This window comes from Pongo abelii, chromosome 8 (assembly GCF_028885655.2).
Source record: "Pongo abelii isolate AG06213 chromosome 8, NHGRI_mPonAbe1-v2.0_pri, whole genome shotgun sequence".
Classification (NCBI taxonomy): Eukaryota; Metazoa; Chordata; class Mammalia; order Primates; family Hominidae; genus Pongo; species Pongo abelii.
The window spans coordinates 81,036,067-81,051,555 of record NC_071993.2 but is presented as its reverse complement, the minus strand read 5'-3'; the positions used below and the strand labels follow the sequence as shown (position 1 = coordinate 81,051,555).

At 36.8% G+C, this 15,489-nt stretch overlaps 1 protein-coding gene across 12 annotated transcripts in view; it reads right to left on the bottom strand.

The window, feature by feature from the left end:
* The window catches only part of JMJD1C (jumonji domain containing 1C), a 362,577-nt gene that overhangs the window by 23,298 nt on the left and 323,790 nt on the right, over positions 1–15,489 (bottom strand). For all 12 annotated transcript variants that reach the window (XM_009245568.4, XM_063727630.1, XM_054522543.2 and 9 more), the window contains 7 exons: positions 9,932–10,133; positions 7,975–8,189; positions 6,870–7,022; positions 3,581–3,670; positions 2,653–2,780; positions 2,246–2,459; positions 205–419 (listed from right to left, as the gene is read on the bottom strand). In XM_009245568.4, the coding sequence (XP_009243843.2) occupies positions 205–419; positions 2,246–2,459; positions 2,653–2,780; positions 3,581–3,670; positions 6,870–7,022; positions 7,975–8,189; positions 9,932–10,133 (1,217 nt within the window). The remainder of the gene's footprint in view (positions 1–204; positions 420–2,245; positions 2,460–2,652; positions 2,781–3,580; positions 3,671–6,869; positions 7,023–7,974; positions 8,190–9,931; positions 10,134–15,489) is intronic.

Genomic DNA, 15,489 nt, shown 5'->3' with positions numbered 1-15,489 from the left:
CCTTCCACCTTTCACCTTGGAAAAAAAGACGGAAAATGCCAGCTTTCAAGGTAAAGAGAGTTATAATGCAAATAGAAACATGCCTAGCAATTTGGTACACTTGATTTCATCAGCATATTGGGTAGTTCAGAGCCAAAAACCAAGTCTCCAAATCATCTCTATTTAAGGCCCAAATTAAAACCAAAAATCTGGCATCACACTCACTGGGGCTCCCATTGAATATACTGGGGCAAAGGCAATGCCAGCATCTGTAGACCCCACACGTAGCTTTCCAGCTGTTGTAGTCAGCAAATCCCGTAAGGTTGAGCCTTGTTCATTATTCTGGGACACAAGAGGTGATGTTCTGCCATTTGGAGATTCAGAGTTGTCTTGTTCTCTTTCTTCTTTAATTTGGTTTTCAAGGGTAAGTTCTTTGTTTTCTGAAAGAGAAAATTTCACAGATTTTTTGTTTTGTTTTGTTTTGAGACGGAGTCTCATTCTGTCGCCCAGGCTGGAGTGCAGTGGCGTGACCTTGGCTCACTGCAACCTCTGCCTCCCAGGTTCAAGTGGTTCTCCTGTCTCAGCTTCCTGAGTAGCTGGGACTACAGGCATGCACCACCAGGCCCAGCTAATTTTTCTGTATTTTTAGTAGAGACAGGGTTTCATCATGTTGGTCAGGCTGGTCTTGAACTCCTGACCTCAAATGATCTGCCCACCTTGGCCTCCCAAAGTGCTGGGATTACAGGTGTGAGCCATCGTGCTCAGCCCTTACAAATTTTAATTCTATTAAGCATGGTGCTAAAGTACAGACAAAACTGGCCCCAGCATTTTCTACTGTGAGATAAAAACTGAAGGAAGCATTGTGATTTATTCACCTAAACACAAACCTGAGGATGAGGAGGTTTGAGACCAGCCTGGCCAAATGGATTCAAACAATCTAAATATAAAAAGGCCTTCCTCAATATTTAAGACATGTTTACACCTGTTACAAATGAAAAACACTACAGCAAAGACAGGTAGAAAATACAGGTAAGTTGGCCGGGCGTGGTGGCTCATACCTGTAATTCCAGCACTTTGAGAGGCTGAGGCAGGCGGATCACTTGAGGTCAGGAGTTCAAGACCAACCTGGCCAACATGCTGAAACCCCGTCTCTACTAAAAATATAAAAATTAGCTGGGCATTGTGGCATGTGCCTGTACTCCCCACTACTTGGGAGGATGAGGCACGAGAATCGCTGGAACCTGGAAGTCAGAGGTTGCAGTGAGCCGAGATCATGCCATTGCACTCCAGCCTGGACAACAGAGTGAGACTCTGTCTCAAAAAAAAAAAAAAGAAAAAAAGAAAAAAAAAAACACAAAAAAGAAGACATAGGTAAGTTACACTTCTAGTGCTCTGGTGGCTTTATCAATATGCTCATCCACAAACAATTCTGTAACTAACTTTGATATGTAGTCAAAGGAAGGCTAATGCTGGGTATGGTGGCTCACATCTGTAATCCCAGCACTCTGGGAAGACGAGGTAGACTGCTTAAGCCCAGGAGTTCAAGAACAATCTGGGCAACATGGTGAAACTTCATGTCTACAAAAACTAAAAAAAAAAAAAATTGGCCAGGCATGGTGGTTCACGCCTGTAATTCCAACACTATGGGAGGCTGAGGCAGATGGATTACCTGAGGTCAGGAGTTTGAGACCAGCCTGGCCAACATGGTGAAGCCCTGTTTTTACTAAAAATACACAATTAGCTGGGCATGGTGATGCATGCCTTTAGTCTCAGCTACTTGGGAGGCTGAGGCAGGACAATCACTTAAACCTGAGAGGCAGAGATTGTAGTGAGCCAAGATCGTGCCATTGCACTCCAGACTGGGCAACAAGAGCAAAACTCCGTGCTCCCCCACCCCTAAAAAGAAAATTAGGCATGGTGTACATGTCTGTAGTATCAGCTATTTGGGAGGCTGAACTGGGAGGATCGCTTGGGCCTGAGAGGTCAAGGCTGCAGTGAGCAACGATTGTGCCACTGCACTCCAGCCTGGGTGACAGTCTCAAAAAAACAAAAACAAAAAGCAAACAAAAACAACAAAAAAACAACAGGCTAGTTCCTAATAAGTGAAGACAAAATATTTTACATTGAACCTAACCCATAATTCAAGCAAAAGACCAAAGTAAATTGTTTACCTCAATATTAACAGTACTTTATTGTACAATAGTACATTGTTGGTTAGTGATACTATACTCCTCTCACACATACCTAGATAATCAATCATGTTTACCTTTTTTTTCCTCTCTGGCTTTTTGCTCTGCAAGATCTGCTAACCAGTGCAGTGGTGACTGGGATTCTGGAGGAGTTAACTTGTTATCTGTGCCTACATCACTCTCTGGGCTGCTGCCACCATTTTTCTCAGACTTCTGAGGAGTATTTTGCTGCTGAGACTCAGGCATGCACAGAGAAATTTTATTACTGTGATTAAGAACATTCTGTAAAACCTACAAAGGTAGAACAATTACATTTTTAAACACTTTCTTCAATTATTCAATTAGTAGTATAGATACAAAAAATTTACACAGAAACACAGCAAACCTAATTCATACATAAGTCCTATACCAAATTTCAAATAAATATCAAAGTTGACTAATTTAATCACAGATTTTATTTGAATAACCAGAGATTTTTACTCACTTGAGATACACCATTCATTGTAGGAAAATTTCCAACTTGTAAATTCTGTTTGTTAGTACAATGACAATGGGATTTAATACCATATTTTTCCCTAAGAGTGTGCATGGCATCTAGAAGATCTGTCAAAACTACAAAATAAAATGGTAGTTAATAAAAAGATTACCACTAGTTGTTAACACTGTAAATTTTTTTTCTTACAATATTTTATATTATAATTGGGAATAATGGAGGTTTTCTTGTGCCCTTTAAATTTCTTCCATTTTTCTCCATTCTCTTCCATCTATTACAGATTTGATTATTCAACCAAATTTATGCTCTTTTTTTTTTTGAGACGGAGTCTCGCTCTGTCGCCCAAGCTGGAGTGCAGTGGCGCCATCTGGGCTCACTGCAAGCTCCGCCCCCCCGGTTCATGCCATTCTCCTGCCTCAGCCTCCCCAGTAGCTGGGACTACAGGCGCCTGCCACCACGCCCGGCTAATTTTTTGTATTTTTAACGGGGTTTTACCGTGTTAGCCAGGATGGTCTCGATCTCCTGACCTCGTGATCCGCCTGCCTCAGCCTCCCAAAATGCTGACATTACAGGCGTGAGCCACCGCGCCCAGCCAAATTTATGTTCTCTATTCTTTTCTCTCTTATCTTTATTAAAAATTAGATATGCTCAAAAATTGTAAGAAGCTTTCATTAAAAATCCAATAGGCCTTTTCATTACACTCCAGCTTTCCACTTCTAATGGTGAACTTTCTTCATCACTGAGGCTTGGACTTATCTTCTGAGCTTTATTACATAGAGGATTTCCAATAACTGAGCAAGACAATTCAAAACTAGTTAAATCTCTCTCCACCCTGTTATACTTCTAGATACTCCTTTAAGTGTTTCCTTAATCTGGAGCAACCAAGACCAGTTATATTACATGAAGAAGATATACTTACCAGAACCAGGTATAATTTGGGTTGGCATTAAATGTTTGTGATCATGAGGCTGTCCCTTCACACACTTCATCCAAGCATATAGTTCTTTATCTGTAAGATAATATACTTTGTTGTATATCACACTCATGGTTTCATAATTATAAATTGATAGTGTAAAGAACTTAACGATTATATAAAACGTTTCATTGGCTAGAGTCACAGCCAATGAGAAAAAGAAAAAAATAAAAATAATGAAATAAAATGTCAATGATATGCTTTAGATGTCTGGTTCTGAAACAAGTCAGGAAAAACAGTTCCACCATTTCCTGAATTTTATAAAAACAGTGACACAAAATGAATATAATGATAGCCTTTCTAAAAATTACCAGTCATTATTATTAGTCACCTCTATCTTTGTAGCTAATCTTCTATCTCTTAGCTGTTTTCTGTGCCAAACACAATTTATGCCTGATCCTAGTACATCAGACTGACACAGTTTGAGATGACTGTTAATTCATTTTCCTCTTATGCTTCAAAGACATGTAGAGGAACATGAGACGTGAAAAAGCTGGTACCATACAGTTACTATTAACTGCTATTGCTGACTTCAAATAAGTTTTCATCCCTGAAGTTGTAAACAATTAAGGCATAGCATAGGGCATAACATAAAGAATAAAAGCATTTGATACCTTGATCTCAAGAACTTTCTCTACAAATTTAGTGACACAGACAGCTACTTATGATGTGGCTACAAGAGTTTCAGTGTCACAAAGCTCAATAAACTCAGCATAAAAAAATCTACAACTAGGCCAGACACAGTGGCTCACACCTGTAATCCCAGCATTTTGCGAGGCCAAGGCAGTGGATCACTTGAGGTCAGGACTTCAAGACCAGCCTGGCCAACATGGTGAAACCCCATTTCTACTAAAAATAAAAATTTAGCCAGGTGTAGTGACGCATGCCTGTAGTCCCAGCTACTTGGGAGGCTGAGGCAGGAGAATCACTTGAACCCCAGGAGGTGGAGGTTGCAGCAAGCCAAGATCGCGCCATTGCACTCCAGCCTGGGTGACAGAGCAAGACACCATCTCAAAAAAAAAAAAAAAAAAAAAAAAAAAAAAATCTAGAACTACTGTTTCATAAAAATATACATTAAATAAAATTCAAACCCGGTCTAAAACTAGTTACCTTTAAAAGCTTTGACTTTCCTCTGCAAAACCTACATGGTAACTTGCAAATATTTTATATATTGCTTATATTTTAGACACTTATGTTGATTACCACTACATGAAGCTATATATTAAACTTACTCAATCTGAGTTTTATTATAATATTTAACAGTAAAATAGATATATAGATAGTATGGACAATAACCCAAGGCATAAGTTACACTTAAAAGAATGATACGGTGGCCAGGCACGGTGGCTCACGCTTGTAATCCCAGCACTTTGGGAGGCTGAGGTGGGCCGATCACGAGGTCAGGAGATCGAGACCACGGTGAAACCCCGTCTCTACTAAAAATACAAAAAAATTAGCCAGGCTTGGTGGCAGGCGCCTGTAGTCCCAGCTACTCAGAAAGGCTAGGCAGGAGAATGGTGTGAACCCAGAAGGCGGAGGTTGCAGTGAGCCGAGATCGCGCCACTGCACTCCAGCCTGGGCAACAGAGCAAGACTCTGTCTCAAAAAAAGAAAAAAGAATGATACGGTAACAAGACTATACTTTCAAAATTAATACTACTATGAAAATCAGCAGGCTGGGCGTGGTGGCTCACGCCTGTAATCCCAGCACTTTGGGAGGCTGAGGTCAGGAGTTTGAGACCAGCCTTGCCAACTTGGTAAAACCGCGTCTCTACTAAAAATACAAAATTAGGCGTGGTGGCGCATGCCTGTAATCCTAGCTACTCGGGAGGCTGAGGCAGGAGAATTACTTGAATCCAGGAGGCCAAGACTGCGCCATTGCACTCCAGCCTGGGCAACAAGAGTGAAACTTCGTCTCAACAACATCCAAAAAAAAAAAAAAGAAAAAGAAAAAGAAAAAGAAAAAGAAAATCAGCAGCAATACAACAATTTAGTTTTAATATAAATATTCTTTATCTTATTCAAAAAAAGGATTTATGGTAGCTTACATATATATACATACATACGACACAGCAAAATAGAGTACATTAAAATTAACTTTTTTAATTTGGCAAAGGAAAACCAAAAGTAATATGAAACCAGGAAAAAAGGAATTTGAAATGCACGTCATGTCATCAAGTTTTATAACAATTGAAAATATCAAAATACATGTATTGTGGTTTCACATTTTACTCATATTAACACATTTATTGCATATCCCAGAAACACTTAGCTGTAGACATTCAGCTATGCTTCCACATTTGCTCAGGTTTCTTTGGTAAGAAAGGGTAAGAGACTTTGGTTAATCCTATCAGTAGAAGATACTGATGGTTAAATCATGGTTCATCTACCTGATACACTACTCTGAAAAAAGAGCGGCCTGAAATGAAAATGACATTCATTACTTTGAGACAGACAATCTATACCAAGTACTTTTAACGTTTCCACAATATTAATCCTCTTATTTCATCAGAACTTTACTCCTAACAAAAAATTCAATACCAGCTTTAGGTAGTCACTTCCAAAATTGCCTTGGATAATCTTTCTAAAACACTTTTGATTCATTTAATTACTTCCTTTTTGAGACAGGGTATCACTGTGTCACCCAGGCTGGAGTGCAATGGGGCAATCACAGTTCACTGCAGCCTCCATCTCCTGGGTTCAGGTGATCCTCCCGGTTCAGGTGATCCTCCCACCTCAGCCTCCCAGGTAACTGGGACTACAGGCACACACCACCATGCACAGCTGATTTTTTGTATTTTTTTTTTTGTAGAGATAGGGTTTTGCCATGTTGCCTAGGCTGGTCTTGAACACCTGGGTTCAAGCAATCTTTGGAAGCCAGACTTGGCCTCCCAAAGTGCTGAGATTACAGGCATGAGCCACAGTGCCTGGCCCACACACTGGAATCTTAAAGCAACAAGGCCTAACCTAAATTTGGGCTACATTAAGGAACTATCTGACTGAAATGAGAAGATAGATATACTCATGAGGCTGATGGGTGTAGATGCAGTTTAATTCTAGAAAATATAGCTGTTAATAAACTGTGGTTACTTCTCCTCTTAAAAACAAACTGAAAAAAATTCCTTAATACATTAATAAGGAACGTAGGAATAAAAAAATACATCTCATGTTCTAGAAGAGTGATCCTAAAGAAAATATTATAAAAAACTTCAATTTATATAAACTTATATACCAACCTCTAGAACTCTTCCTTTCCTTTGCCTTGTAACAATCTAAGCAGACCACAAATCCACATTTTTGGCAGACCCAGTGAATGTTAAACAATGTTGCTTCACATGCATCACACATCTCCCGGACTCCTCTCACTGCTCTTTTCCAGGCAATTTTGGCTGAAATACAGAAAAAACAAAAATTTTAAAGGCAAACATGCTCTTTTCCAAGGCAATTTTGGCTGAAATACAGAAGAAATAAAAATGTAAAGGCAAACCAAGAACTTTCAAGGCTATATTAACTGAAGACCAATAGATTTCTTGAAGTAATTTGTAATTCTCTTTAGAAGACTCACAAATGATCATAAGTGAAAAATAAAAATGCCTTACATCTAAGCAGGGTTTCTCAACTCTGGTACTTTTGACATTTTAGGTTGAATAATTCTTTGTTGGGAGGGATTACTCTGTGCATTGCAGACTGTTCAGAGGCATCTGTAGCCTCTACCCATTAGATGTTGGCAACATATCCTTAACTCCCTCAGTTATGCAACCAAAGATGTCTCCAGTCATTGCTAAGTGTCCCCTGAGGGGCAAACCAGTGATTTCAAGGAAGGGAAGGAAAAGAAGCTAATATTTAGAGCATCTACTATGTTAGGAACTATTAAGTACTTAAGTAAACATAATTAACATAACTACTTTCTAAACAAATTAATGAGATAGTTATCTTTCCTATTTTCCAGACCTGCCTGATACCCAGAGAGGTTATTTGCCAAAGGTAACAGTTTAACAGGGAGTAAAGCTGAGATTCCAATACAAATAATTGGGGTAGATTATGTCTTTATAAGCCAAATGTTGAAATTTCACAATTTCCAAAGTGGGTTTAACACATTAACTTAATGTTGTAATGGCAGAAACAGCAAAATGCTATTGTGATTTCATAAATGGTTAATTGACTCAGTTCACCCTCTATAGGAAAATATCTGTAACCTTAAATACATACTGTAAAAAGGTATCATTATCATAATTAAAAATCAAGGTTAGATAAGATTAGGGACTTCTTTCATAAACATAATTCAAAGAGAAATTCTTAAAATGAAATTTGTGCAGTTCATGTTATATTTAACTTCCTTACCATCCTTTTTCACCCAGGACAAAGCTGTTTTTTCAGATGTTACTAATTGACAGAACTTATCACCTATTATATCCAAGATATATTTAGAAGTCTCTATATCTAGTTCATCATCTTCATAATTTTCATGTGTCCACAAACTCATAGCTTCATCATCATATTGGTCAGGAGAAGAGAAACCATCTATTCTAACTACTCCGTTTTTACTAAATGACAACCTGAAATATTAAAACATAAAAGCATTAGGTACCCACATTAAAACATAAGTCCAGTCTTTAAAATTGTAAACTTATAATTATGTTTATATTGCATTATAAAATATGAATTACATTAAAAACAGGAAAACAGGTTAATTCTTCACACACTAATTATTGAATTAATTTAAATAACTCATAGGTGTTATGCAAATGGCAATAAGTAGTACTAATTTTAGGTTATTTCAAGAAATAAGATCACTTATACTTACTTAACTCCAACAAAATGAAAACTGTTTAAGTGTTTGATGAATGACAAGAGTAAAAATGTGGGCCCAATGTTGCCCAGAGCAATGCTGTTATTTTATACATAATCTAAATTGGAATCACTAAAGCTGAAATGGCCTTAACACTTTCACCAGGAGGACTTTAAAAATGCCAACTATACATACATTTTCATTAATTAGACTGACACATTACTGATTTAAGAGAACAAAGATGAAATTCTTAATAGTTTTATAGGAACCCCATTAATGTGCTTACTCGCTCTTAGCTTCTGATATCCAAATAACTACCCTATTCAGAGAAGTTTATGGTAAACGGAAGGCAAAATTGCCATTCTCTTACTGGCTGGTGGTTATTCCTCAATTATATTGTACTCCACTCTCTTTACTCTCAAATAGGTGATGTCTAAGATACAAGTCATACTGTATTTTTCATATGAACAGCAACATTTCTTTTATCCCTACTTTTCATACCTTTATTATTCTTTCCAAAGTTTCCTTTTTTTTAAACCAAATTTCTCCTTTTTGTCATAACCCAGCATCTTATTTTGGTTTTATGTTACCATCTTTGCCTGAACATTTCTTTCCTTCAGACTTTTCCTAGATTTTCTTATGTCTCAAACCTACTTTCCTTTTGATTCCTTTTTTCATCTCTTCTGCACTTCCATGGGTACTACCTCTTATAATTATTCCCTGAAATTGTCTGTCTTTTAGGGATTGTTGGCTACAAAGTGAGGAAGAAAGAGAACCTGGTCCATTCTTATCAACACGTATTTTTAGAGGTCTATACTGGGCTACCAGCATAGAGTATTCAGCAGAGTAAAGTGTCTCAATTTCTTAGGAAGATAATTACGGCTAACAATAGAGCATTTCATATGCGCATGGGACTACACTTAAGGACTTGGCATACTTATCTCATTTAACCTACATTAAACCTCTCTTAGGTAGGTACTAACATTTACATTTTGCAGATGAGACAGGCTTAGTTGTCCTATCACAGTTAATAAACTCACACAGGAACTAAGGGACAGAGATGGAATTCACAACTAGAAATGACTGATTCTGGAGTGTGACATGTTAATTAGTCTTTACTGTCTGGGTTATCCAGCTATTCTTTAGTTGAACTCTTACAAGTCTACCTTTAAGTTTTTAATTTTAAAATATTATTTGGTAATATTCATATTAAATTAGTATATAGGTTAACAACTGTTAAGGAAAAAAATAATTTTCTCATTAAGAATAAATCTCTCAGAACAGAAAGGTCATATGGAACATGAGTAATAATGTATGTATTTAGTCTAATAGTTAGAAATTGTTAAAATTTAGCACAAAAACATTTAATAACACTTTTATAATGTTTCCAAAACATGGAGACTCAAAGACTTATTCCCCCATCCAAAAGGGACACTCAGAATAACACTATATAATTTCCAATATCAAATCAATAAATTACTTTTTTCCTAATCTCATATTTTCACTTACCGTCTAAAGTAGTAAAATCTACAAAATACTGGTGAGTGAGCTGGTTCTTCTCCTTTTTTACTGCGAATAAGTCTACATTCTCGACACTTTTGTAAATTAGGCCCTATCTCACAGCAGGAGTCATCCTGTAAAAAGGATTCCCCAGTTTGCTTCAGCTTCTTGACTTTACGCCAATCTTTCAATACTGAACGAGGAATGCCAGCTGTAAAATCAGTAGGAAAGTTTTAGCAAGATTATGCTTTGTAGACAGTTAAACTCCTTGAGATGAAATTCAAGTCAGTCATATAATTGTGATGATACAGGAAGACTTTAGTAAAGAAGCAAAGACATTAAGAGCTCTAGGGACCGATTAATGACTAAAAGTGCAGCAGCGTTTCTATTTACTTATTAACCAATTCTACTAACCAAATGAACCACTCTTATGTCAGTGTACTGAAAATGCAGAACTAAATTTTCCAGCTGACTGAACTCTTTAAATATTAAATATTCGTGTATGTATAATAGCAGACATAAGAATCATTCATATTCTGTGTATATCAATAACTGAAAATACAGTCCTTCTATACCAAAAGTTGGTTTATGTAGGAGAAAGCTCTTTCAAGATCCACAGCAAGAACGTAAAGATCAAAGGTTTATATAGTTAGAAACTACAGGTTAGTTTCAACATATTTCTATTGAAATACATAATCTGATTTTCCAAGGTAAGTGTGGCTCATTAAGACAAGTGGTAATTTTATAAAACCTGTATTTGGGAGAAGAGGTGCTGAGCTATTTCTCCTAACATTTTTCCTTTATTATAATACCCTGCATTTGATATCAACATACTGATGGTGGCAGTATCTTTTAGAAAAATAAAAGGGTTTGAAGAAAGTAAAAGGAAAAAAAAATTAACTTGGCTATCTTTATTGATGAATTAAAATAGCCATCAAAAAAGTAAAAAGGACAAAACTCTAATGCATTATACAGTCTAATATGTGAAAAAAAAAATCAACTTATTTACATACTCTACATCATTGCTCCATCACATTTACTGACTTATGTTTAATACGTATAAGAACATTGGCTCAAGAAATCCATCATCTAGAGAGTAAGAAGAATTTCTGGACCGAGAGGAACTCCAAAAATTAAATGTTGTCTATTAAAATTTTTAAAAATGTATTTATTTAAAAGCAAGCTGGCCGGGCACGGTGGCTCATGCCTGTAATCCCAGTACTTTGGGAGGCTGAGGCGGGCGGATCACCTGAGGTTGGGAGTTCGAGACCAGCCTGACCAACATGGTGAAATCCCATCTCTACTAAAATACAAAAAATTAGCCTAGCATGGTGGCGTGTGCCTGTAGTCCCAGCTACTCGGGAGGCTGAGGCAAGAGAATCGCTTGAACCCGGGAGGCAGATGTTGCAGTGAGACAACATTGCACCACTGTACTCCAGCCTGGCGACAGAGCAAGACTCTGTCCAAAAAAAACAAAAAAGAGGAAAGAAAGAAAAAAGAAAAAAAAAAAGCAAGCTCTGTTGGGGTCCAGGTGCAGTGGCTCATGCCTGTAATCCCAGAACTTTAGGAGGCTGAGGTGGGTGGATCACTTGAGGCCAGGAGTTCAAGACCAGTCTGGCCAATAGGTGAAACCCTGTCTCTCCCAAAAATACAAAAATTAGCCAGGTGCGGTAGCACATGCCTGTAATTCCAGCTACTCAGGAGGCTGAGGCACAAGAACTGCTTGAGCCCGGGGGGCGGAAGTTGCAGTGGGGTGAGATCGTGCCACTGGATTCCAGCCTGGGTGACGGAGTAAGACTCTGTCTAAAAATATATATAAATAAAATAAAATAAAAGCAAGCTATGTTAGGATCAGCAATTAGTTGTGGGCTCTAACTTGTAAGTGTACTTATTGCGCCCATATTAATGTACCTATATGTCAGACATTAGATTTACATAGTTTGCTATTTCTGTCATGCTGAAAGAATAAAACTGTATTTCCTACCCTTGTGTTTTCTAATTATGCCCAATGTGTGGATCAGAGGTACAGCTATTCTCCTGAGACTACATACTTCTTGCAGAAACTTAGAAAGCACTGTGTTTAAATAAACCATATAGAGTGGCCCATTTGAAATCAGGTCCAATTATTAAGCACTTCTAGAATTGCTGCCTCATTCTTTACAATTACATGCTTTCCCCTCTCTGTCTCTAACTTAGGGTAAGGAGCCATTTGGCTTAATCCACTAGAGAAACACCCATGTGTATAACCACACACCACATCTCCCAGTTATGGTATAAACCCATTTCCAGAAGACTTATGTAAAATGTTTATTTCCTCCATTGTGCAAAAGACGGATTTTTCCTATGAACTGTGTAAAATATTCAGAGCTTTTACAAGTTGGAATGAATGATAGAATTGTTATACTGCTGATAAATTTTTATTTGGCACACTTGCTTCTAATCATCTATTTACTTTTCAATTTATTACACTAGAATAAACTAAATACAGTCTATTTCCATTTTTATTATATGCCTTTAATTCCAGATAATGGAACAGTTCAGAGTATGGATCACCATACCACTGTGAACAACTCAGATAGTACTATAGTGAAGAATCAGACATTTCAAAGCAAATCTCAATTATGTGACACAAAATAGGCATTTAGAACTTTTTTTCAATAAAAGAATAAATGAGTACAAAGACATTAAGGCCCAATTCATATGGAGAGCTTTTGATATTATAATTTTTGCTTCTAGTCAAGGGCACACATGACTGCAACTAACTCCTTTTATGAATTTAACTGTCATAGTATTTGTACAATAAATAAAACTTCATCCTTCAATTCCATATATATATAATTTACCGGCAATATATAAAACCTAAAAGTTTGAGATTAAGACACTTAGTCAACAAAAAAATACCTAACTCAATGGATACTTCTTCATTTATAGTAAGAACCTTAGTTCTCTAGTAGCAAATCCACAAATAGCTGCTTTAGCAGAAAACTGGGGAGGAAGAAAATGAGAGAAATACTCGCCAAACATTAATCTCTGATATGCCACCCCCTTAAAAAATATTTTTTTGGAGATAGAGAAATTAACTGTGATCATAAACCACTGGTTTTGCATTGTAGAATTTATATATTTAAATATAGTGGCAATTTCAGATCATAAAATTAAATGTAAAAATTAGATAAAATGTAAGATAGAAGTAAATAAAACATAAAAATTAGTGGAGAAAAAGCAGCTGACTTTTAATTAAGGGAAACAAAAAGGTAGCAGAGAGGAAGACATTCCAAAACAGTAGATAAAACAAAATCTATTATATCTAGCTTTAATGTACTAAGAAACATACTATTATGTGTATGTGTATATAAAATATATAATTATACATGTATAATGGTGTAAGTAATCATATTACATAGTTGAGGTGTAAGCCTAACTCATTCTTTTTGATTGACCATGACTGATGACAATTCTATTAAACATTAGAAAGAAAGTGGACATTATTTAATCCATGAAGTAGATAATCCATTCATATTTAGAAGTTCCCTGACTTACGAAAACTCCCAACTTAAAGAACTTTTCTGTGCTCAGGAGACTGAGGCAGGAGGATTGCCTGAGCCCAGGAGTTGGAGGCTGCCGTGCACTATGGTTACACCTGTGAATATCCACTGCACTCCAGCCTGGGCAATGTAGGGAGACTGTCTCTAAAAAATATTTAAGAAAAAAAAAAAACTTTTCTAGGTAGCCTAGAACAAAAGCAAGTCAACTCAGTCCACAATTAATAGATGACATCTATTATTGACTTAATATTACTTTGGACTTGGTGAACAAATGGGTCATAAAACAGCCCTCTAAAGCTACATGCTAGTTACCAAGCAGGGGAGATTTGACTAAATATTACAACCTGAGGAAAAAAAAAGGCACTCATTCTGGCCCCTTTCTTAGAACTCTTACATGTGAATATGTATATTCGTCTCAAGATGAAAAGAGAATACGTATTTCACTAAGACTTAATTTCATAAATTTAACTTCATAAGAGTTTTCTAAGCATTAAAACCTGGAAGGTACCTATCTTTTGTTTTTTTTAAGTTTTACTCAAGTATCTGAACACCCAACACCAAAGGAAATGTCATATAAGACAGAAGAGAAACAATTAAATTGCTCACACTAAGCCTATTATGAATTCATAGGGGGCAGTGAGGGAGAATAAGGGGAACACATAAGAAAAAGCAACACTGTATATAATCCAATATTCAAGTAAATGGCAGGTATCCTTCGATGTTAATCCCCCTCTCTGTCTTCTGACTATGCTTGCATTTCAGTCTGTCAGTCTCTGGCTCTAGTTGAGTTTGTCCTTTGTTCTTTCACTTTCTGACTGTCCTTTTCTATGATTCCATCCTCCTGTTTTCCTCTCCTTCACTTTGCCTCTGGTTTCCACACAGGCATGTGGGAAAACCTCATTCAGTTAAAAGGCACAAATGGGAGCCTTCAAGCATCCAAGTGCTTGTGAAAGTACTTCTTGAGTGTCCACATTGTCACAGATATTTCATATATTGTATGTGGATGAACACACGGATATAGTGAAACTAAGTGCTTTCTGCATTGTGCAACATACCTAAAAAGAAATAAGCAAACTGAGAAAAACTACTACTAGAGTAAAATGATATAGAAACACTTTATAGTGAATATTACTGTTAAGTATCTCTTATTTTGTCCAGCTGTTGCCACAAAGGATATATAATCAGTTGTGAAGCTATTAATATGGCAATTCTTTAACATCGAAATGAATACACAAAACCACAATCCTCCCCTTATGTTAATTTTTACCTATTGTTAAGGACTGTTTGAATGAGCAGTATTAAATAGATAGTAATTTCCATAAGCTTCCAATTTTGTCACCAGATGAGTGAAATACAGTCCACATTCATATTACTCTGAAGTAAAATTGGCCCTCCATAACCGTGGGTTCCAAACCCATGGGTTCAACCTAACATGGATCAAAAATACTCGGGGGAAAAAATATTCTACAAAGTTCCAAAAAAACAAAACTTTAATTTGCCACGTGCAGAGTACTATGTTCAATCCTACATAAATGAAGTAATGTGTAAGCATTGTGTTGGGCATTATAAGGAATCTAGAGATGATTTAAAGTATATGGGAGGATGTGTGTAGGTTACATGCAAATATAGTCATATACTATTAGGCAATTTCTTCATTGTAGGAACTTCATAGCATGTACTTACACAAACCTAGCTTACAAACCCGTACAGTATTTACTGTACTTTATACTGTAGATAACTGTAACACAAAGTATTTATGTATCTAAACAAAGAAAGAGGTATAGTAAAAACACAGTCTTATGATCTTATATGAGACCACTGTCATATATACATTCCATCATTTTTTGTTTATTTTTTGAGACATGGTCTTGCTCTGTTGCCCAGGCTGGAGTGCAGTGGTGCAATCATGGCTCACTGCAGCTTCAACCACCCCAGCTCAAGTGATCCTCCTGCCTCAGCTTCCCAAAGTGCTGGGATTACAGGAGTGAGCCACTGTGCCCAGCTGTGCATTCTGTCACAGAC